This window comes from Hyla sarda, chromosome 6 (assembly GCF_029499605.1).
Source record: "Hyla sarda isolate aHylSar1 chromosome 6, aHylSar1.hap1, whole genome shotgun sequence".
Classification (NCBI taxonomy): domain Eukaryota; kingdom Metazoa; phylum Chordata; class Amphibia; order Anura; family Hylidae; genus Hyla; species Hyla sarda.
The window spans coordinates 52,162,326-52,184,094 of NC_079194.1; the positions used below are offsets into that span (position 1 = coordinate 52,162,326).

Below are 21,769 nucleotides of genomic sequence, written 5' to 3' on the forward strand. Positions count from 1 at the left end.
TACATACAGACATCATACATACAGTACATACACAGACATCATACATACTAGGGATCGACCGATATCGGGTTTTTTTTTAGGGCCGATACAGATAATCTGTTACCTTTCAGGCCGATAGCCGATAACTTATACCGATATTCCGGTATAAGTTATCGGCTATTTAAAAAAAAAAAAAAAAACGGCGGGGCAGAAGCCGTTGCAGATCAATGATTTAAGGCAGGCGCTTTAAATCAATGAACTAAAGCGTTTTTTGCGGTGCCAGAGACCGCCGCCGCCACCCGCTTTTATCTCCATGCCTGTCCTGAGTCAAACCACAGCACAGTTGCCCCATCGCCTCCCCCCCATCCTCTGCCCACATCCCGCCGCCGCTGCCCTATTGCCTCCCCCCATCCTCTGCCCACATACCGCCGCTGCCCCATCGCCTCCCCCCCATCCTCTGCCCACATACCACCGCCCCATCGCCTCCCCCCCATCCCCTGGCCACATGCCGCCGGCCCATCGCCTCCCCCTCATCCTCTGTCCACATACCGCCGCTGCCCCATCGCCTCCCCCCCATCCTCTGTCCACATACCACCGCTGCCCCATCGCCTCCCCCATCCTCTGTCCACATACCACCGCTGCCCCATCGCCTCCCCCCCCCATCCTCTGCCCACATACCACCGCTGCCCCATCGCCTCCCCCCATCCTCTGTCCACATACCACCGCTGCCCCATCGCCTCCCCCCATCCCCGGTGTTATAATTACCTGTTCCCGGGGGTCCGCGATCCTTCTGGCTCAGTCGGCGTCCTGCGCTGTCACTGTGCGTACTGACGGTGACGTCGCGTTGGCGACGTCAACCGTAATTACGAAGCGCACACCAACAGCGCTGGAGTCAGAAGGATCGCGGACCCTCGGGAACAGGTAATTATAACACCGGGGATGGGGGGAGTCAATGGGGGGGGGGGGGTTCAGCGGTGGGGATGGGCGGGGGGCGGGGCAAGGTAATTGCCGATACCAATAATGTCCAAAATCGCGATTATCGCCCGATAATATCAGCCAAACCGATAATCGGTCAATCCCTAATACATACAGTACATAAACACACATCATACATACAGTACATTCACACACACACACACATTATACATACACACTCTGCCTCCGGATCTCAAATCTAACCTGCCCCCCGCTCCTCCAGACCCGAAAATATCCCCCCTCCCCCAGGCCAAAAAGTAAGCCCCCGCCGCTCCTCCAGACCCCAAACTAAATTAACCCCTCCTCACTCACCTGTGGCCACCATGAAGATCAGCGAGGAGGGTCCTGGCAGAGGCAGCGCTGCGCTCACCACAAGGGAGCGTGCCTGTAGTGCCTGCGCTGTGTATGCTGAGAGGGGGAGGGGGTGTACGTCTCGGCAGCGGGTTGTAGAAGCTAGTGCCGGGGAGAGGGAATGGGGGTTGAGACTAGCGCCGGGCCTGGTACTGGCAGCGTCGCTACCACAGTGGCAGGGTCCGCGGGCTGTGTCTGAGGGCCCGACCTGCGGCCATAGTATAGTGGCAGGAGGGCCCGCAGGTTTCTATTTTACACCATTTAGGCAGCCGCGAGGCCCCTTTCAGAGCGAGGCCTTAGGCGGCTACCTAAATCGCCTAATTAGAGAGCCGCCTCTGCTGCTGACATCTCTGTCCATTTTAGGAACTGTCCGGAGCAGTTGAAAATCCCTATAGAAAACATATGCTGCTCCGGACAGTTCCTAAAATGGACAGAGATGTCAGCAGAGAGCATTGTGGTCATGATATCAGTAGAGAGTACTGTGTTCCAAAAAGAATACAATTTCCTCTGTAGTATTCAGCAGCTAATAAGTACTGGAAGGATTAAGATTTTTTATAGAAGTAATTTACAAATATGTTTAACTTTCTGGCACCAGTTAATTAAAAAAAAGGTTTTCCACCGGAGTACCCCTTTAAGTAGAGCATCTGCAGAATGGTATATACTGCATATCATGGCATAACCATTAAAGCAACACACTGGGGACGGTACGTATGTTGCTGGGGACGGAATCTTAAAGCGTCTGTTATTTTAAAGGAAATTCATTTTAAAGGGTTACTCCGATGAAAAACTTTTTTTTTTTTTTTTTTTTTAAATCAACTGGTGCCAGAAAGTTAAACAGATTTGTAAATTACTTCTATTAAAAAAAATCTTAATCCTTCCTGTACTTATTAGCTGCTGAATACTACAGTGGAAATTCTTTTCCGTTTGAAACACAGAGCTCTTTGCTGACATCACGAGCACAGTGCTCTCTGCTGACATCTCTGTCCATTTTAGGAACTGTCCAGAGTAAAAAGAAATCCCCATAGCAAACATATGCTGTTCTGGACAGTTCCTAAAATGGACAGAGATGTCAGCAGAGAGCTCTGCGTTTCAAACGGAAAATAATTTCTACTGTAGTATTCAGCAGATAATAAGTACAGGAAGGATTAAAGGGGTAGTCCAGTGGTGAAAAACGTATCCCCTATCCTAAGGATAGGGGATAAGTTTGAGATCGCGGGGGGTCCGACCGCTGGGGCCCCCTGCGATCTCTCTGTACGGGGGCCCCGGCTCTCCGGCCAGATAGCGGGTGTCGACCCCCGCACGAAGCGGCACCCGACACGCCCCCTCAATACATCTCAATGGCAGAGCCGGAGATTGGCGAAGGCAGCGCTTCGGCTCTGCCATAGAGTTGTATTGAGGGGGCGTGTCGGCCGCCGCTTCGTGCGGAGGTCGACACGCCCCCTTCCAGCGGGCTGTCGGGGCTCCGTACAGGAGATCGCAGGGGGCCCCAGGGGTCGGACCCCCCGCGATCTGCAACTTATCCCCTATCCTTAAGATAGGGGATAAGTTGTAAACCACTGAGTCACCACTGGACTACTCCTTTAAGATTTTTTTTAATAGAAGTCATTTACAAATCTGTTTAACTTTCTGGCACCAGTTGATTTAAAAAAAAAAAAAAAAAAAAAAGATTTTCACCGGAGTACCCCTTTAAAGCATCGTTTCCCAACCATTGTGCCTAGAACTACAACTCCCAGCATGCCCGGACAGCAAACCACATATACGAGTGTTTCCCAACCAGGGTGCCTCCAGATGTTGCAAAACTACAACTCCCAGCATGCCTGGGCAGCCTTTGGCCAGGCATGCTGGGAGTTGTAGTTTTGCAACAGCTGGAGGCACCCTGGTTGGGAAACACTGATATATACAGTATATTGTGGAACAACCCAAAAGACAAGAACTAGATACACTGTAACCTTTCCAGCTCTACACTACATGTGCCTTATAAGTCTCTGTCATATCAGAATGTTCACACCAGTAGGAAAATAACAATTCATTTTAAATAAATAGTTAAACATAAAATAATTAAACAAACTAAAATATGTAAATACATCAATAGGCTCTTGCACGCATCCTCCTATTGAGCCAAGTTCTAGACGCCGAAGAACAGGAGAGTCACGTGATCTGTATGACACATGACAGCTACGTCACCGTACGTACTGTTGTCATCTCGGCTATACGCACGCCCGTGAGAAAAATGGCGGCGGCTAAGAGTGCCAGTCGTGTGGTCGGTTCTGTGAAGCCGCTTCTCAGCCGAGATCTGAACGATGCCAAGCGACGAGTGCGGGAGCTGTACAGAGCCTGGTACCGGGAGGTGCCCAACACAGGTGCGGCGTGTGCGGCTCACACACGGATACCTTCACGTTGACCTTCACGGTTGCCGGGGTCGGGACGTCCGTTATTTTTAAAAAGCGACCTGAACGGTTGAAAAGAGAACGTTGAGATTTTAAAACGTAAAAGCCGTTAAATTCCGCGCGGATTAGGAAACTGTGAAATGATAATTTACAAAAAACGTCTGAACTCTACAGAAGCTTTGTTGTTCACCTCTATATAATCCATATTCTTTAGTTCTGATACATTTATTTATTATTGGTGTTATTTAGTGTTTGAATATTAGTGTTATTGATTCAAATGTGTAAATTGTAATTAACTTAGGGCAGTGTTTCCCAATCGGTGTGCCTCCAGCTGTTTCAAAACTACAACTCCCAGCATGCCCGGACAGCCGTTGGCTGTCCGTGCATGCTGGGAGCTGTAGTTTTGAAACAGCTGGAGCTCCACAGTTTGGAGACCACTGACACCTAATACAGATCAGTAGCCCATTAGCCACTGTTAAAGGGGTACTCCCCATGAAAAAAAAATATATATATATATATATAATTTTTTTTTTTTTTTTTTTAATCAACTGGAGCCAGAAAGTTAAACAGATTTGTAAATTACTTCTATTAAAAAATCTTAATCTTTCCAGTACTTATCAGCTGCTGTATACTACAGAGGAAGTTCTTTTCCTTTTGAATTTCCTTTCTGTCTGACCACAGTGCTCTCTGCTGACACCTCTGTCCATTTTAGGAACTGTCCAGAGCAGGATAGGTTTGCTATGGGGATTTGCTCCTGCTCTGGACAGTTCCTAAAATGAGCAGAGGTGTCAGCAGAGAGCACTGTGGTCAGACAGAAAGGAAATTCTGAAAGAAAAGAACTTCCTCTGGCACATACAGCAGCTAAGTACTGGAAGAATTAAGATTTTTAAATAGAAGTAATTTACAATCTGGCACCAGTTGATTTAAAAAAAAAAAATCCAATGGAGTACCCCTTTAACGACCAAGGACGTATATTTACGTCCTTGGCCGACTCCCGCGATATAACGCGGGGTCACGCGGAGAAGAGAACCCCTTTAAGGGAGTCCATAGAACAGTGCACCCTCAACCAGTAGAAAAACTAAAACTCCCAGCCATCAGTTGTCCAGACATGCTGGGAATTGTAGTCTTGCGGCCCACTAGCCCCGGCCACTGTTAAGCGAACCTATAGAGCAGTGTACTCCCAGCCAGTAGAAAAACTACAACTCCTAGCCAATGGCTGTCTGGCCATGCTGGGAGTTGTGGTTTTGCAACAGCTAGACGCACACTGATTTGGGGTAATGTGTTTAGGGTAATGCAAATGCATTTTTGTTTCTCTTTCCTGCATTTGCCCATCCTATACTTGTTAGAACAAAGAATAATACATTTGGTTGGTCATAGAATAATTTTGATTTCTTTTTTTTTTCCTACCCTAAGGTTAAAGGGGTTCTCTACCATAAGGTGATTTTAGTACGTACCTGTCAGACAGTTATGGACATGCTTAGGAAGGATCTGCGCTTGTCTTGGGGCTAAATGGCAATGTCATGAGATTACCATAATGCCGTGGCTAGCTTTTTGTGAACTGGTATTTCCTGTTTAACTTTTTTTATTTATTTATTTTTTTTTTACTACAAATCCCATAATTCCATTTTCCTCCCTACCACACATCACCCACCCCACCCATTGAAACATAAATGAGCTGCATCCATTCAAAAGACCTGTGGTTTTCAATCAGGGTGCCTACAGCTGTTGCATTAGTTGCAGATTGATCCCTCCACCAATTTAAGCAGACAGGTTCCCTGTCATCAGCTGACTAGTGATGTCAGGTCTCGGCCACATTGCAACATGGGAAAAATCTGAGACAGCAGTCATTTTGTATGCTGATAAAAATAAATATTGGGGTGAAAATCACAGAATTGTGAGAAAACCGTCACACACAGGTACAGACACTATATTATGAACTACACTAACTTTACAGCCCCTGTAGCATAGTCAAATGTTCTGACCCGTTCAGGGTCCTTCAGATTTTTTTTTTTTTACACCGAACGGATCCTGAATGGCTCGGAGCCCAATTGACACCACCAGGTCCTGACAGATTCCGTTGACTTGAATGAGGTCCGTCAGGTGTCCGGTATTTTTTACCTTGGAGCTCCCTTTACCGGAGCACAATGGTCCCGTGAATGAGAGCTAAGGAGAGATTCAGTATTCACTCTGCATTTGTAGTGAACATTTGGTGTATGTTCCCCTGTGTATATAAAAGAGAACATCTATAAGCCACAATTTACCAAAAAAACATTTTGTGCCAGTATATATCAGTGTGCCTTTTTTTTTTTTTTCCCTCCTGTTTAGAAATCCCCCAAAGTATATCTCGGACATAAGCTACAGTGTCAGCGCCCCCTTATGTCAAACAGAAAGGACCCCAAGGATTTTTGGAGAGGTTGGAGGTTTCTGGCTTTTAACAATGCATAATGCAAGATGCAGCATGATTTGGCTTTGAGACCTTTTTTTTCTTCTGGTTATTCCCACCTTTCGAGAGTCAAAACTCTTTTTTTTATTATTTTTTATTTTTTTATTTTTTTTAAGCCAAATGAGGTCTTGTTTTTGACGGTAGAATTATGGGGTATATACGAGGCAGGGCTGGACAAACCCCAGGTTTTTGTCAACCCTTTTCAGTAAGTGTCCATCTCAAAAAAAAAAAAATCCCCCGTTGTGACTGCGGCTGGCGCTGCGGTGTTACAGGAACAGCGGATGTCAGGTGACCGCTGAAGCCAATTAGCGGCCTCGGTGGTGACACTCCATACACAGGAGTATGAAACATCTCGGTAAAATACTTGTTGGTTGCGGCAGTCGCATGACACAGGAGCACCGACCAGACATCTGCTGCTGAACACCCAAGGCAGAACAGGGAATCCGCTTGGGAACAGAGGCAATACAAGGAGACGTTGTGTTCTAACCCGTTCAGGAGATTAGGGGACACTGATGACTGTGACACACGGGAGAGATGAGGGGACACTAAGGACTGTGACACAAGGAGATTAGGGGACACTGATGACTGTGACACACGGGAGAGATGAGGGGACACTAAGGACTGTGACACAAGAAGGAGATTAGGGGACACTGATGACTGTGACACACGGGAGAGATGAGGACACTTATTACTGTGACACAATGGGAAGATGAGGGGGCACTAAGGACTGTGACACAATAAAGAGATTAGGGGACACTGATGACTGTGACACACGGGAGAGATGAGGACACTTATTACTGTGACACACTGGGAAGATGAGGGGGCACTAAGGACTGTCACAATAAGGAGATTAGGGGACACTCATGACTGACACACAGGGGGAGATGAGAGGACACTAATGACTGGGACACGCAGTGGAGACTGATCATATGTTGTCTCGTATTGTCGCTTGCATAGTAATGTAACCTCAGGTGATGTGCTTCATCCTAACTCTTTTTTTGCTGGCTCCTAGATTCTTAAGGGTTACTACGCTGCTCAGCGTTTGGAACAAACTGTTCCGAACACTGGAGTCGGCGCCGGGAGCTCGTGATGTCATAGCCCCGCCCCTCATGACCTCACGCCCCCTTAATGCAAGTCTATGGGAGGGGGAGTAACGGCTGTCACGCCCCCCTCCCATAGACTTGCATTGAGGGGATGGGGCGTGACATCATGTGGGGGCGGGGCTATGACGTTACGAGCTCCCGGTGCCAGCGTTCGGAACAGTTAGCTCCAAATACTGAGCAGCAGAGTACCCCTTTAAAGAGGTACTCTGCCCCTAGACATCTTATCCCCTATCCAAAGGATAGGGGTGGAGTACCCCTTTAACAAATTTGTCAACCTCTGTATAATGTATTCAAAGCCTTTAAAGGGGTGATCCCAAGATTAAAATATCTACTCCCTATGGGACTTCTAAAGATTTCTCTGTACTCTACTTTCATAAGCGCCATAAACAGTAAGGATAAAAGCACACTAAACTGGTTTGCTGCGGAAAAATCTTTATCTAAAAAAAAAATATAGAATTTTTTATTTTTTTTTTAACATAAATGACATGCTACTACATGTGTGTGTATATATGCTGGTAACTTGAGATACCGATCACTAATTTTTTGTTTTGTTTTTGTGTTTTCTGCATTGTAGTGCATGTGTATCAGCTGGATATCACTGTGAAACAAGGAAGGGACAAAGTGAGAGAGGAGTTTAAAAAGAATGCACATGCGTCAGATCCTCGAGTCATTGATCTTCTTGTAATCAAGGTAAAACCTTTATCTCATTAATCCTACCTCTTCTCTTAGGGCCCGTTTACACATTCTATTATTAAATGGAACCAGTCATCAGATGTCACCATATATATATATATATATATATATATATATATATATATATATATATATATTAGGGATTCACCAATTATCGGTTTGGCCGATATTATCCGCCGATAAACGCGATTTTGGACATTATCGGTATCGGCAATTACCTTGCCAATAATGCCCCGCCCACTGCTCCATCGCCTCCCCCCATCCCCAGTGTTATAATTATCTGTTTCCGGGGGTCCGCGATCCTTCTGGCTCCTGCGCTGTTGCTGTGCGCTGTGCTGCATAATGACGAGTGACGTCCCCAACGCGACGTCACCGTCGGTACGCACAGTGACAGCCCAGGATGCCGATGGAGCCAGAACAGGTATTTATAACACTGGGGATGGGGCGGAGGCAGTATGTGGGCAGAGGATGGGGGGGAGACGATGGGGCAGCAGCGGCATGTGGCCAGAGGATGGGGGGAGGCAATGGGGCAGCGGCGGCGGTATGTGGGCAGAGGATGGGGGGGGGGGAGGCGATGGGGCGGTGATGGGGCAGCGGCGGCGGTATGTGGGCAGAGGATGGGGGGGGGAGGCGATGGGGCAGCGGGGGTGGTATGTGGGCAGAGGATGGGGGGGAGGCGATGGGGCAACTGTGGTGGTTAGACTCAGGACAGGCAGGGGGAGAGAAACGGGTGGCGGCGGTGGTCTCTGGCACCGCAAAAGCTGCTGCAGTTCATTGATTTAAAGGGCCCGCTTTAAATCATTGATCTGCAACGGCTTCTGCCCCGGCGGGGGGGTTGAAATAGCCGATAACTTATACCAGAATACCGGTATAAGTTATCGGCTATCGGCCTGAAAGATTATCGCTCGATCCCTAATATATATAACCCTTGGCAACACATTATATGTGATAAAATCTTTATCCTCACCACCCCCGAGGGATGATTTTGCCCCCAGGGATGGTGAAGATATGAAGTTATAAAGACCCCCTGACCGCCCTGCAGGTTTTTGCCTGGGTGGGAACTTGCCAGCACCCGTCGCTCTGACCCTGGTCCCGCCCCCTCGGCATGATTGATTGGCTCACGTCACTGCTTTGCTCCATCTGCTTAGTGAGCAAAGCGATGATGCAAGCAGTCAATATGACACATAAGTCCCAAAATCAGTGTAATGGTCTACGCCCAAACCACTACTAACAAGAAACTAACAAAATAAGGCGTAGAGCGACCAAATAGTGATGCAAAAAATCGATTTTATTGAACATATACAGTGACCCCCCCCCCCCCCCTGACCTACAATGGCCCCGACATACGATAATTTCAACATGCCTCAGAGGCCATCGCATGTTGAGGGCAGCATCAACATACGATGCTTTTGTATGTCGGGGCCATCGCATAAACGGCTATCTGGCAGCGCAGACTACTTCAGCTGCCGCCGGATAGCCGTTTGCGGTGCCCCGTGTGCTCCGGTGATGGTCTCCTACCTGTCCTCAGGGCTCCGGAGCGTCCTCTTCACGATCCCCCTCCATCGCCGGCGCTCTCCTTCGTTGTCATCACGTCGCGCGCACGCCGTCCCGTTATCCAATAGGAGTGGCGTGCGTAGTGACGTGATGACGGCAACAGAGAGCGAGGATCCCGGGGAAGCAGAGACGTCTGGAGCATCGGGGAGACCACAGGGACGCGGCGACAGCGATGGAGGACGACATCCAGGGCAGCGGGGACAGGTGAGTAGAGCTTCCTATACTTTACATTGCAGGGATCCCTCAACAAACGATGGTCCATTTGGAACGGATTACCATCGTATGTTGAGGGACCACTGTATGCACAACAATACAGACATTTAAAAACACCTAAAAAGGACGAAATAGTAACCGGTAGCAAAGTGCAGGAGTAGTACAATACACACAAGAGGTCAATGGTTGCCATTCATAGCCTTCCGGAAGAAGCTCCTCAGCGAAACGTCGGGTGGTGGAGGCACACGCTCAGATCTAGTCCCACTGTGGTAATTTATTTTCCGTATTTCTTGTATTTCTACCTTTGCATTTTTGCACCTTACTTATGCACTATGGATAGCAACCATTGACCTCTTGTGTGTATTGTACTATTTGCACTTTAATGCTACATCTACCTCATGTTTTATGATATACTCTGAATTTTACTTACCTCAGCTACTTAGCTGTATCCTGCTAAGCGTGTAGCGCCTCCTCCTAGTCGGTCCTCCTGCACTTTGCTACCGGTTACTATTTTGTCCTTTTTAGGTGTTTTTAAATGTCTGTATTGTTGTGCATATATGTTCAATAAAATCGATTTTTGCATCACTATTTGGTCGCTATTCGCCTTATTTTGTTAGTTTATTGTAAGAAGTCAATATAGCCAAGGGGGCGGGACCATGACTGAAGCGACTGGACCCAGTTAGGGTGGCTTCACACCACGATTTTGCTGTACGGTTTCGGCATATGGTTTCATTAAAACAAAAACGTATGCAACCGTACAGAAAACCGTGCCCATAGACTTCCCATTCAAAACTGCACCATAATGTTTTTTTTCTGGACGGTTTTTGGTCCGGGTGAAAAACCGTATTAAACTATGTTTTTTTTAACATGGTAGTCAATGGGAACCGTACAAAAAACGGATGCAACCGGACATCCTTTTTCAAACCGTATAAAGATAAAAATTTGTACACACGTTTTGATACAGTTTAGTCAGGTTTTGAGGAATCAGTTTTTTTTTTTTTGTTTTTTTTTTAAATCAAAAACCTGATACAAGAATTGTATTGCAAAAACATGGTGTGAACCCAGCCTTAGCAGGGGTGTGGAAATTTTATAAAAAAACTACTTGTCCACGGGACTAAAATGGAGCAAAATCTACTTGTCCCTCATGACGATCCACTTGTCCGGCCAATTTTCACTTTTTACGCTCTAATTTTTTCCTCCTCGCCCTATAATAGCCATAAATACCTACTATAATGATACCTTTTAATTTTTCAATAACATATTCTCCGAACCAGAAATAAATATATTAAGGGAAGTGAAATTGAAATAGTAAAAGATAACTTAGCAGATTTGGTGGTTTTCTTTTCTGCGCCATTTACCTTTGTGGTTGAGGTAACATGTTAGTTTTATACTTTTATACTAGGCGCCTGATTACAGCAATACCAGATTTGTATCGTTTACGTCATGTTTTACAAATTCTGGACTTTTTCAAATATTTTTAATTGCCATTTTTTAACCTCTGTAGCGTTATTTTTTTTTACGCATACCAGTCTGTATGAGGGCTAATTTTTTGCGCCATGATCAGTTTTTTGTATCGGTACCATCTTGGTATTGATCTGACTTTTTAATCGCTTTTTAACTTTTTTTTCTGGGATATTATAAAAATTGCAAAGCTGTGGTTTGGTATTTTTTTACATTTACCGTACGGGATACATAATGTTATATTTTAATAGGTTGTACAATTATGCACGAAGTGATACCAAATATGTTTATTTTTTATTATGTTTGCATGTTTTTATATAGGAAAAGGGGGTGATTTGAACTTTTAACATGGAAGGGGTTAATGCAGCGGTCTTCAAACTGTGGCCCTCCAGATGTTGCAAAACTACAACTCCCAGCATGCCCGGACAGTCAACGGCTGTCCTGGCATGCTGGGAATTGTAGTATTGTAACATCTGGAGGGGCACAGTTTGAAGACCACTGGGTTAATGTGTGTCTTTCAAACTTTTATTAAAACTTTTTTATTTTAGTTTATTATTTTTACACTTTATTAGACTTATGAGGAATCATTAGATTCCTCATACAGATGAATAGAGTTCTATTGAACTCTATTAATCTGTGTGCTCTGTGATCCATTGATAGAGCCTGGTCCAGCCAGGATCTATCAATGACAGAGCTGGGACTGGAGGAAGCAGAGGTAAGTCCTCCGGCTACCTCCATAGTGGATCGCCCCCCTGCGATCGCGCTGCGGGGGGGCGATCCACCCCCACTAGCCCACCAGGGAGCATTCACATGTCCCTTTAGACGCCACTGTCAGCTTTGACAGCGGCGATCTAAAGGGTTAATAGCCAGCCGCGGCGATCGCCGCATGCTGGCTATTAGTGGCGGCCCCCGGCTACTGAGAACAGCCGGGGGCTGCAGAGTATGGAGCGGGCAGGAATCCGGAGCCCGCTCCATACATACTGCAGAGCGCCGCATACAGTCTCCCCGTGCAGACGCGCCTCCGCCCTTCAGCTCTCTGAATCTACAGCTGGGGGGGGAGTGAAGGCAGAGGACGCAGGTCTGCACAGGGAGCAAGAAGCCACGCCCCCTCATCTCCCCCGGCACGTCTGCAGAGCAGGGGAGAGAAGACATACACAGCTTCTCATCTCCCCTGCTCTGCTTCAGAGGACACAGGCTGCAGAGTATGGAGCGGGCAGGAGTCGGCAGCCCTCTCCATACAGACTGCAGATCCGCCGCACTTGTCAGGTCCGGCCCTGCTTGCCCGAAGCCGGGCTAAGGGCCGGACAAATTCACCTGCCCGGCGCCCAAAACTGCTAGTCCCGGGCGTCGGGCGATAGAAATTCCACATCCCTGCTTAGTATAACTCCCCACCCGGCTATTACTTACGGGTTGGCCGGGGATGTCTTTTTAACTTCATATCTTCACCATCCCTGGAGCAAAAATGTCCCCCGGAGATGGTGAGGACACAGATTTCACTCTCTTTACTGCTTTCATTTGGACACTTCCCAGATGAGTAAGTGTCCAAACAGGAGCAGCAGAGATTTCTAAGGTGAGTACTACTACTTTTTATTTTATTTTACAGTGTTCTCCTTCAATGGGCATTAAGTCTTCAGGATTAAAGGGGTACTTCAGAAGGGGAAAAAAAAAGTTTTCAAATCAACTAGTGCCACAAAATTATACAGATAAATTACTTCTATTTAACCCCTTAAGGACCGAGCCCTTTTTCACCTTAAGGACCGGACCGTTTTTTGCAATTCTGACCACTGTCACTTTAAACATTAATAACTCTGGAATGCTTTTAGTTATCATTCTGATTCCGAGATTGTTTTTTCGCGACATATTCTACTTTAACTTAGTGGTAAAATTTTCTGGTAACTTGCATCCTTTCTTGTTGAAAAATCACCAAATTTGATGAAAAAAATGAAAATTTTGCATTTTTCTAACTTTGAAGCTCTCTGCTTGTAAGGAAAATGGATATTCAAAATATTTTTTTTGGGGTTCACATATACAATATGTCTACTTTATGTTTGCATCATAAAATTTATGAGTTTTTACTTTTGGAAGACACCAGAGGGCTTCAAAGTTCAGCAGCAATTTTGAAATTTTTCACAAAATTTTCAAACTCGCTATTTTTCATGGACCAGTTCAGGTTTGAAGTGGATTTGAAGGGCCTTCATATTAGAAATGCCCCATAAAAGACCCCATTATAAAAACTACACCCCCAAAGTATTCAAAATGACATTCAGTAAGTGTATTAACCCTTTAGGTGTTTCACAGGAATAGCAGCAAAGTGAAGGAGAAAATTCAAAATCTTCATTTTTTACACTCGCATGTTCTTGTAGACCCAATTTTTTAATTTTTGCAAGGGGTAAAAAGGAGAAAATTTTTACTTGTATTTGAAACCCAATTTCTCTCGAGTAAGCACATACCTCATATGTCTGTTAATTGTTCAGCGGGCGCAGTAGAGGGCTCAGAAGGGAAGGAGCGTCAAATGGTTTTTGGGGGGCATGTCACCTTTAGGAAGCCCCTATGGTGCCAGGACAGCAAAAAAACACACATGGCATACCATTTTGGAAACTAGACCCCTCAGGGAACGGAACAAGGGGTAAAGTGAACCTTAATACCCCACAGGTGTTTCATGACTTTTGTATATGTAAAAAAAAAATTATTTTTTTTTACCTAAAATGCTTGTTTTCCCAAAAATTTTACATTTTTAAAAAGGGTAATAGCAGAAAATACCCCACAAAATTTGAAGCCCAATTTCTCCCGAGTACGGCGATACCCCATATGTGACCCTAAACTGTTGCCTTGAAATACGACAGGGCTCCAAAGTAAGAGCGCCATGCGCATTTGAGGCCTAAATTAGGGACTTGCATAGGGGTGGACATAGGGGTATTCTACGCCAGTGATTCCCAAACAGGGGGCCTCCAGCTGTTGTAAAACTCCCAGCATGCCTGGACAGTCAGTGGCTATCTGGCAATACTGGGAGTAGTTGTTTTGCAACAGCTGGAGGCTCCGTTCTGGAAACAGTGGCGTACCAGACGTTTTTCATTTTTATTGGGGAGGGGGGCTGTGAAGGGGTATGTGTATATGTAGTGTTTTTTACTTTTTATTTTATTGTGTGTTAGTGTAGTGTAGTGTTTTTAGGGTACAGTCACACGGGCGGGGGTTCACAGTAGTTTCTCGCTGGCAGTTTGAGCTGCGGCAGAAAATTTGACGCAGCTCAAACTTGCAGCCGGATACTTACTGTAATCCTCCGCCCATGTGAGTGTACCCTGTACGTTCACATTGGGGGGGAACATCCAGCTGTTCCAAAACTACAACTCCCAGCATGTACGGTCTATCAGTGCATGCTGGGAGTTGTAGTTTTGCAACCGCTGATGGCTCCGTTTTGGAAACAGTGAAGTACCAGACATTTTTCATTTTTATTGGGGAGGGGGGCTGTGTAGGGGTATGTGTATACGTAGTGTTTTTTACTTTTTATTTTATTGTGTGTTAGTGTAGTGTAGTGTTTTTAGGGTACAGTCGCACGGGCGGGGGGTTCACAGTAGTTTCTCGCTGGCAGTTTGAGCTGCGACAGAAAATTTGCCGCAGCTCAAACTTGCAGCCGGATACTTACTGTAATCCTCCGCCCATGTGAGTGTACCCTGTACGTTCACATTGGGGGGGGGGGGGGGAGAAACATCCAGCTGTTGCAAAACTACAACTCCAAGCATGTACGGTCTATCAGTGCATGCTGGGAGTTGTAGTTTTGCAACAGCTGGAGACACACAGGTTGTGAAACACCGAGTTTGGTAACAAACTCAGTGTTTTGCAACCAGTGTGCCTTCAGCTGTTGCAAAAGCTACAACCCCCAGCATGTACGGACAGCGGAAGGGCATGCTGGGTCTTGTAGTTATGCAACAGCCGGAGGCATACTACATTGGCTGGGGATGCTGGGGATTGTAGTTATGCAACAGCTAGAGACACACTGGTTTACTACTTAACTCAGTGTGCCTTCAGCTGTTGCAAAACTACAACTCTCAGCAGTCACCGACAGCCAACGGGCATGCTGGGAGTTGTAGTTATGCAACCACCAGATGCACCACTACAACTCCCAGCATGCACTTTAGCTGATTGTGCAAGCTGGGAGTTGTAGTTACACAACAGCTGAAGGTACACTTTTACATAGAAAGAATGTGCCTTCAGCTGTTGCAAAACTACAAGTCCCAGCATGCCCATAAGGGCATGCTGGGAGTTGTGGTGGTCTGCCTCCTGCTGTTGCATAACTACAGCTCCCAGCATGCCCTTGTTGCATGCTGGGAGCTGTTGGTAAGCAACAGCAGGAGGCTGTCACTCACCTCCAACGATCCAGCCGCACAGGTCAGTCCCTCGTCGTCTCCGCCGCCGCCGCCGCTGCTCCTGGGGCCCCGATCCCAACAGGGACGCCGGGGATCGGGGTCCCCAGCACCGGGGGTCGTCTTCCCGCACCCGCTCACGTCCTCCGGAAGAGGGGCGGAGCGGGTTGCGGGAGTGACACCCGCAGCAGGCGCCCTGATTGGTCGGCCGGTAATCCGGCCGACGAATCAGGGCGATCGTGAGGTGGCACCAGTGCCACCTCACCCCTGCAGGCTCTGGCTGTTCGGGGCCGTCTCTGACGGCCCCGATCAGCCAGTAATTCCGGGTCATCGGGTCACTGGAGACCCGATTGACCCGGAATCTGCCGCAGATCGCTGGACTGAATTGTCCAGCGATCTGCGGCAATCGCCGACATGGGGGGACATAATGACCCCCCTGGGGGATATGCCGGGATGCCTGCTGAACGATTTCAGCAGGCATCCGGCTCCCCTCCGGCTAGCGGTGGGGGCCGGAAATGCTCAGGGCGCATCTTTTGACATAAGGTTTTCAATGGAGAGTCAATGCATATGGTTTTCACATTGAAAACGTATACGGGAACTGTATTCCAAAAATGTGGTATGAACCCGGCCTTACCATGGTCTTAGTATATAGGTTGTTCAGGCTCATGGTGTAATGGATATGGATGTTCTGTATAGACTCAGCCATTGGTGGGAAAGTATATATTATACATTTGTGCCTGTGTATCTAAAAATATCCAGTCTAACTAAAGTGTTGCATTATTAGGAAAAAAATTCAAATATATTTAAAGGAAAACTGTCAGCCTGTTCACCCACACTAAACCCAGTACACTGAATTATAGTGTGAACAGGATTGTAACCAGGGGTCACTTACTTATTTTTATCCCCTGGCTGCCAAGATAGTTGCCTGTAAAGTTCCCGGTATTTCATCCATGAATAGCGATTTGAAGGCGTTGCCCCCGCCGGCTGGCCGCCTCTGCCTCCCGAAGTGAAGGTCCTAAGCCCGCCCCCGCTATTAGCATATTCATTATCTTCAACTCCATGTCCTAGTGGAGTCACAGATCACGTGACCGCATCGCTCTGTCTGCAGAGCGTTCACCCAGCAGAGCGCTGTCCTTATGCAGACCTCATGTCATCAGGACGCGAGAGCTGAATGAACACTTCCGGCGTGTGCGCTCTCCAGACAGGGTGCTGCGCTCATGTGACCTATGACAAGAAGATAATGAATATGCTAATAGCGGGGGCGGGCTTTGGACCTTCACTCCGATAGGCAGAGGGGGGGCCAGCTGGTGGGGGTAACTCCTTCAATGCGCTATTCATGGATGGAATACCGGAACTTTACAGGCAAATCTCGGGAGCCAGTCGACCAAAATATGTAAGTGACCCCTCGTTAGAATCCTGTTCACCCACACTATGACCCGGTGTATTGGGTTTATCGTGGGTGAACAGCCTGACAGTTTTCCTTTTAAAGGGAACCTGTTGTATTGGAAGTGCAGTCCAATCTTCAGTCAGCATTTTAATGAGCAGGAGGCGCTGAGCAGATTAAGGATATAATTTGTGGGAAAATGGGTCAGGGCCGGGCTAGGGCCTAATAAAAACTGCACAACACAAATAATAGGGCGTATGTATATATCAAGTTGTCAGATACCCTAAACAAGCCGATTGGGGTCATAGATGATGAATAATCTGTGTCTCATACTAAGGCTAGTTTTGGAATAGGAAACGATAAAACAGACAGGGCTAAAAACATGGATGTCAAGTACTTACCGTATCGCTTGGAGACCAAAGTATAGTGATGGAGAACCAGGATAGTGAAATTGCGACCTATACTCACTATTTGCATGATATGCATATTAGACATAAGAGGTCGGTATAAATGGATCTCGTCACTTATGGTGTGTTGACCGGAAGCGCGTCACAACACTTAATTCTAGCCTTGCTTCCGCTTTTAAGTAAAATAACAGGAGAAGGATTAGAAAAGAATCGGAACATGAGGAGAGAATAAGAGAAGAAAGAATTAGTCGTATAGTGAAGAAAAAAATCCTTCAGAAATGGCACTTTAGGAGCAGTGGAACAAACAGCGTTCGGTTGTGTACAATAAAAATGGCTGGCCAATAGGAAGAGGGAATGGCGAAAGTAGCAAAGGTGTGATGTTTAGAAGTGATTAGAAGGATTAAGGAAGAATCTTCTGGAAGAAGGATATTGTGAAAGCAAAGTGGTCTCCAAAGAAGCAATCTGGCCAAGAATGGGTTAAGGGACCTGGAAGAATATCATGAAACAGAAGTTAGGGTGCATTCTCACCACGTTTCCACTCTTCACCGACCAGATCTGGCGGGAGAATTTCTAAGCCGCCTGCTGTCTGATCCATGCTGTACCCCATTTATTTCAATGAGCTGAACAGAGTCTGCTAGTGACTCCGGTCGACTTATTTTCCCACCTTTATGCAGATTTTGACCTGGAATGAAAATCGTGGTCTGCTGCAGTTTTCAGTCCTGTTCAAGGCCGGATACAGTCAGAAAATTAGCTGAACAGCGTACCTCATTGAAAGTTAATGGGGTACGGCACGGATCAGTGAGGAGACCATTTAAAATTCTCTCACTGGATTGTTTAAACGTGATGGGAATGTACTCTTAAATATGAGGTTAACCAGTCAAACGTTTAGTCTCCAGTATCATCCCCCCTATTCAATCCCCTGAATAGTGTAAATCCAGCTTGAGTTGTCTGATCCTGCCACCATCTCTCCTATTCTAGGAAAATACTCGAGTGTGACCAGCGTGATAAAAGGGATATGGCAGTGGTAATAATACGTTTCTGTACCTAATGGTCAATCATTTTTGCTAAGAGATGCCGTCCCTCACATATTGGATAGTTTTCCCCCAAATATGGCAATTAAATAAAATTTAACATGTACACAACATATGATGAGTCACGTTTTGGTCTTAGAAGTCCACTGGATGGTTACATAATGATTGACAGCTGTGTATGCACACTCATACAGGGAAGGCTGGAGTAGGACCGCCCACTGGACTCCTAAACCCAACCAGTGTGCCTCCAGTTGTTGCAAAACTAAAACTCCCAGCATGCCCGGACAGCCTTTGCCCAGCTGCAAGCTAGGGATCGACCGATATCGTTTTTTTAGGGCCGATACCGATAATCGGTGGAGGTTAGGGCCGATAACTTATACCGATATTCCGGTATAAGTTATCAGCTATTTATCCCCCCGCGACACCGCTGCAGATCATTGATTTAAAGCGGGCGCTTTAAATCAATGCACTGCAGTGGCTTTTGCGGTGCCATAGACTGCTGCCACCGCCACCCGCTTCTCTCCCCCTACCTGTCAGAGTGGTCCAGGCCATCCATCCTTCCTGTAGTGTCCGGCGGCATTCCGGGTGGAGGGTGAACCGGTCCGAGCTGTCCTTCTTCTCCGGGGTCCTCTTCTCCATTCCGGGCAGGCTCCGGCCTAGTAACGCAGCATAGATGCCGCTGCGCAGTGACGCACCTGACGTCACGGCGTAGCAGCGTCTATGCAGCGTACTAGGCTGGAGCCTGCCCGGAATGGAGAAGAGGACCCCGAAGAAGGACAGCCCGGACCGGTTCACCCTCCACCCGGAATGCCGCCGGACACTACACGAAGGATGGATGGCCCGGACCACCCCCATTACGGGTAAGTTTAATTTCTTTTATTGACTCGGAGGGTGGGGGAGGGGCCCGACCGGTATAGCGGTATTGGCAAAAAAACATACCAATATACCGCCCAGCACTACGGTGGGGGGTGCGACGCGGTGGGGGGTGCGACGCGGTGCGTCGGGGGGGCGGTCGCGGTGCGGGGGCGGGGCATTATCGGCAAGGTAATTGCCGATACCGATAATGCCCAAAACCGTGATTATCGGCCGATAATATCGGCCATACCGATAATCGAGGGATCCCTACTGCAGGCACACTGTTTTGGAAACACTGTCTTACTCTCTAATATGCTGTGTACTGCATGAACACTTATCCCCTATCTGCTGCGGTCGGACCCCCCCCCCCCCCCCCCCACACACACACACACTATCGGAGACACTTCTCCCCTATCCTGTGGATAGGAGATAAATTGTCCTACACTACAGTTCTCCTTTAATGATCCTTCTAGAAAATATGCAGCCCGGAAACGGTTTCCTAAAATAAAATGCATGTCTTGATATTGTATTAAATGTTGTGGTTTCTCCTTAGGGGAAGATGGATTTAGAAGAAACCATAAAAGTATGGAAGCAAAGGACACACATTATGCGATATTTCCATGAGACTGAGACGGCGCGGCCTACTGATTTTATTTCTCGCTTCTATGCTGGCCAGGACTACTAAGTGCTGTCATAGTCTATTTAATGTTTCTTGTGCTGGACTGAATGGCAAAAAAACAATAAAATGATCTACCTATTTACCTATCTAAATATATATTGTTATGCTATGTATGGTAAGTGTACGTGTGTATATGTACTATGACTTAATTTATAAGGCCATAAACTTCTAAGGCATTCTACATATGAAATACAAAGGGGTGTGAATACATAACATATAAAGCAATAAAATAAAAGCAAATAAGTATTATACATCTACGGTTTGGTTGCGTTCACATCATGTTATGCTGACATCTCTAAAGTACACATCAGGATACCATAAATGTGGTATAGCATTGAACAGTGTATGCAATCTAAGAATTAGCAAAAGATAAAAAAAAAAAGTTAATATATATTTTTTTTAATGTGAACTAACCCCTTCCCTAATATAAGTAAGCAAAAAAACATAAATACATTAATTAACCCCTTAAGGACTCAGCGTTTTTCGGTTTTTGCATTTATTTATTTTTCCTAATCACCTTCTAAAAATCATAACTTTCAATTTTGCACCATGTTATGTCTTATTTTTTTGCACCACCAATTCTACTTTGCAGTGACATCAGTCATTTTACCAAAAAATCCACGGCGAAACGGGGAAAAAAAATTCATTGTGCGACAAAATTGAAGAAAAGAATGGCATTTTGTAACTTTTGGGGGCTTCCGTTTCAACGCAGTACATTTTTTGATAAAATGACACATTATCTTTATTCTGTAGGTCCATACGGTTAAAATGATCCCCTACTTATATAGGTTTGATTTTGTCGTACTTCTGGAAAAAATCATAACTACCGTATTTTTCGCCCTATAAGACGCACCCAATTTTAAAGGTGCAAAAAGTTTCTGCACCCAACAGTGATCTTCAACCTGCGGACCTCCAGATGTTGTAAAACTACAACTCCCAGCATGCCCGGACAGCCGTTGGCTGTCCGGGCATGCTGGGAGTTGTAGTTTTGCAACATCTGGAGGTCCGCAGGTTGAAGACCACTGCATAGGAGGTAATACTCACGTGTCCCCGCCGCTCCGGACCCATCACCGCTGCCCTGGATGTCGCTCCATTGCTGTCGCCGGGGTGTCCCCGACGCTTCGGAAGTCTTCTTCCCCGGGATCCACGCTCTCCGTCATCACGTCACTATGCAAGCCGCTCCTATTGGATGACCGGACAGCGTGCGCGACGACGTGATGATGTCGAAGGAGAGCGCCGCCATGCAGGGGATCCCGGCACGGAGCAGACACAGAGGAGGCAGGTAAGGTCCCTCCCGGTATCCTGTAAGCTGTTCAGGCCACCGCGATTTCCCCACGGCGGTCCCGAACAGCCCGACTGAGCAGCCGGGTTACTGTCACTTTCGCGGCGGTCAGCTTTGATCACTGCGTCTGAAGGGTTAATACAGGGCATCACCGCGATCGGTGATGTCCTGTATTAGCCGCAGGGACCGACCCAATAGGTGTGTGTATTCGCCGTATAAGACGCACCAACTCCTCCCCCCCCCCCCCCCCCCAGTTTTGGTGAAGAGTGCGTTTTATACGGAGAAAAATACGGTACATGCAGGAAATTTTATGTTTAAAATTCTCATTTTCTGACCCCAATAACTTTTTTTATTTTTCTGCGTACGGGCCGGAATGAGGGCTAATTTTTTGCGCCGTGTTCTGAAGTTATCGTTACCATTTTTGTATTGATCAGACTTTTTTCATGATATAAAAAGTGACCAAAAATACGCTATTTTGGACCTTGGAAATTTTTTGCGCGTACGCCATTGACCATGCGGTTTAATTAACAATATTTTTATAGTTCAGATATTTACGCACACGGCGATACCACATATGTTTATTTTTATTTACAGGTTTTTTTTTATGGGAAAAG

General features: G+C 46.5%; 1 protein-coding gene across 1 annotated transcript; it reads left to right on the forward strand.

The window, feature by feature from the left end:
• The first annotated feature begins 3,494 nt into the window (after positions 1 to 3,494).
• Positions 3,495 to 19,965, forward strand: NDUFA6 (NADH:ubiquinone oxidoreductase subunit A6). The gene is made up of 3 exons (XM_056523707.1): positions 3,495 to 3,665; positions 7,813 to 7,928; positions 19,748 to 19,965. The coding sequence occupies exons 1-3, from the start codon at positions 3,536 to 3,538 to the stop codon at positions 19,877 to 19,879; spliced, it is 378 nt and encodes a 125-aa protein (XP_056379682.1). The 5' UTR covers positions 3,495 to 3,535; the 3' UTR covers positions 19,880 to 19,965.
• Positions 19,966 to 21,769: the final 1,804 nt, after the last annotated feature.

Bases quoted from the DNA above. Each gene is read 5' to 3' on its own strand.
- NDUFA6 (XM_056523707.1), top strand. From the start codon at position 3,536: ATGGCGGCGGCTAAGAGTGCCAGTCGTGTGGTCGGTTCTGTGAAGCCG. The intron at 3,666-7,812 runs GTGCGGCGTGTG...TCTGCATTGTAG, and splicing joins CCGGGAGGTGCCCAACACAG to TGCATGTGTATCAGCTGGAT. The intron at 7,929-19,747 runs GTAAAACCTTTA...GTTTCTCCTTAG, and splicing joins TTGATCTTCTTGTAATCAAG to GGGAAGATGGATTTAGAAGA.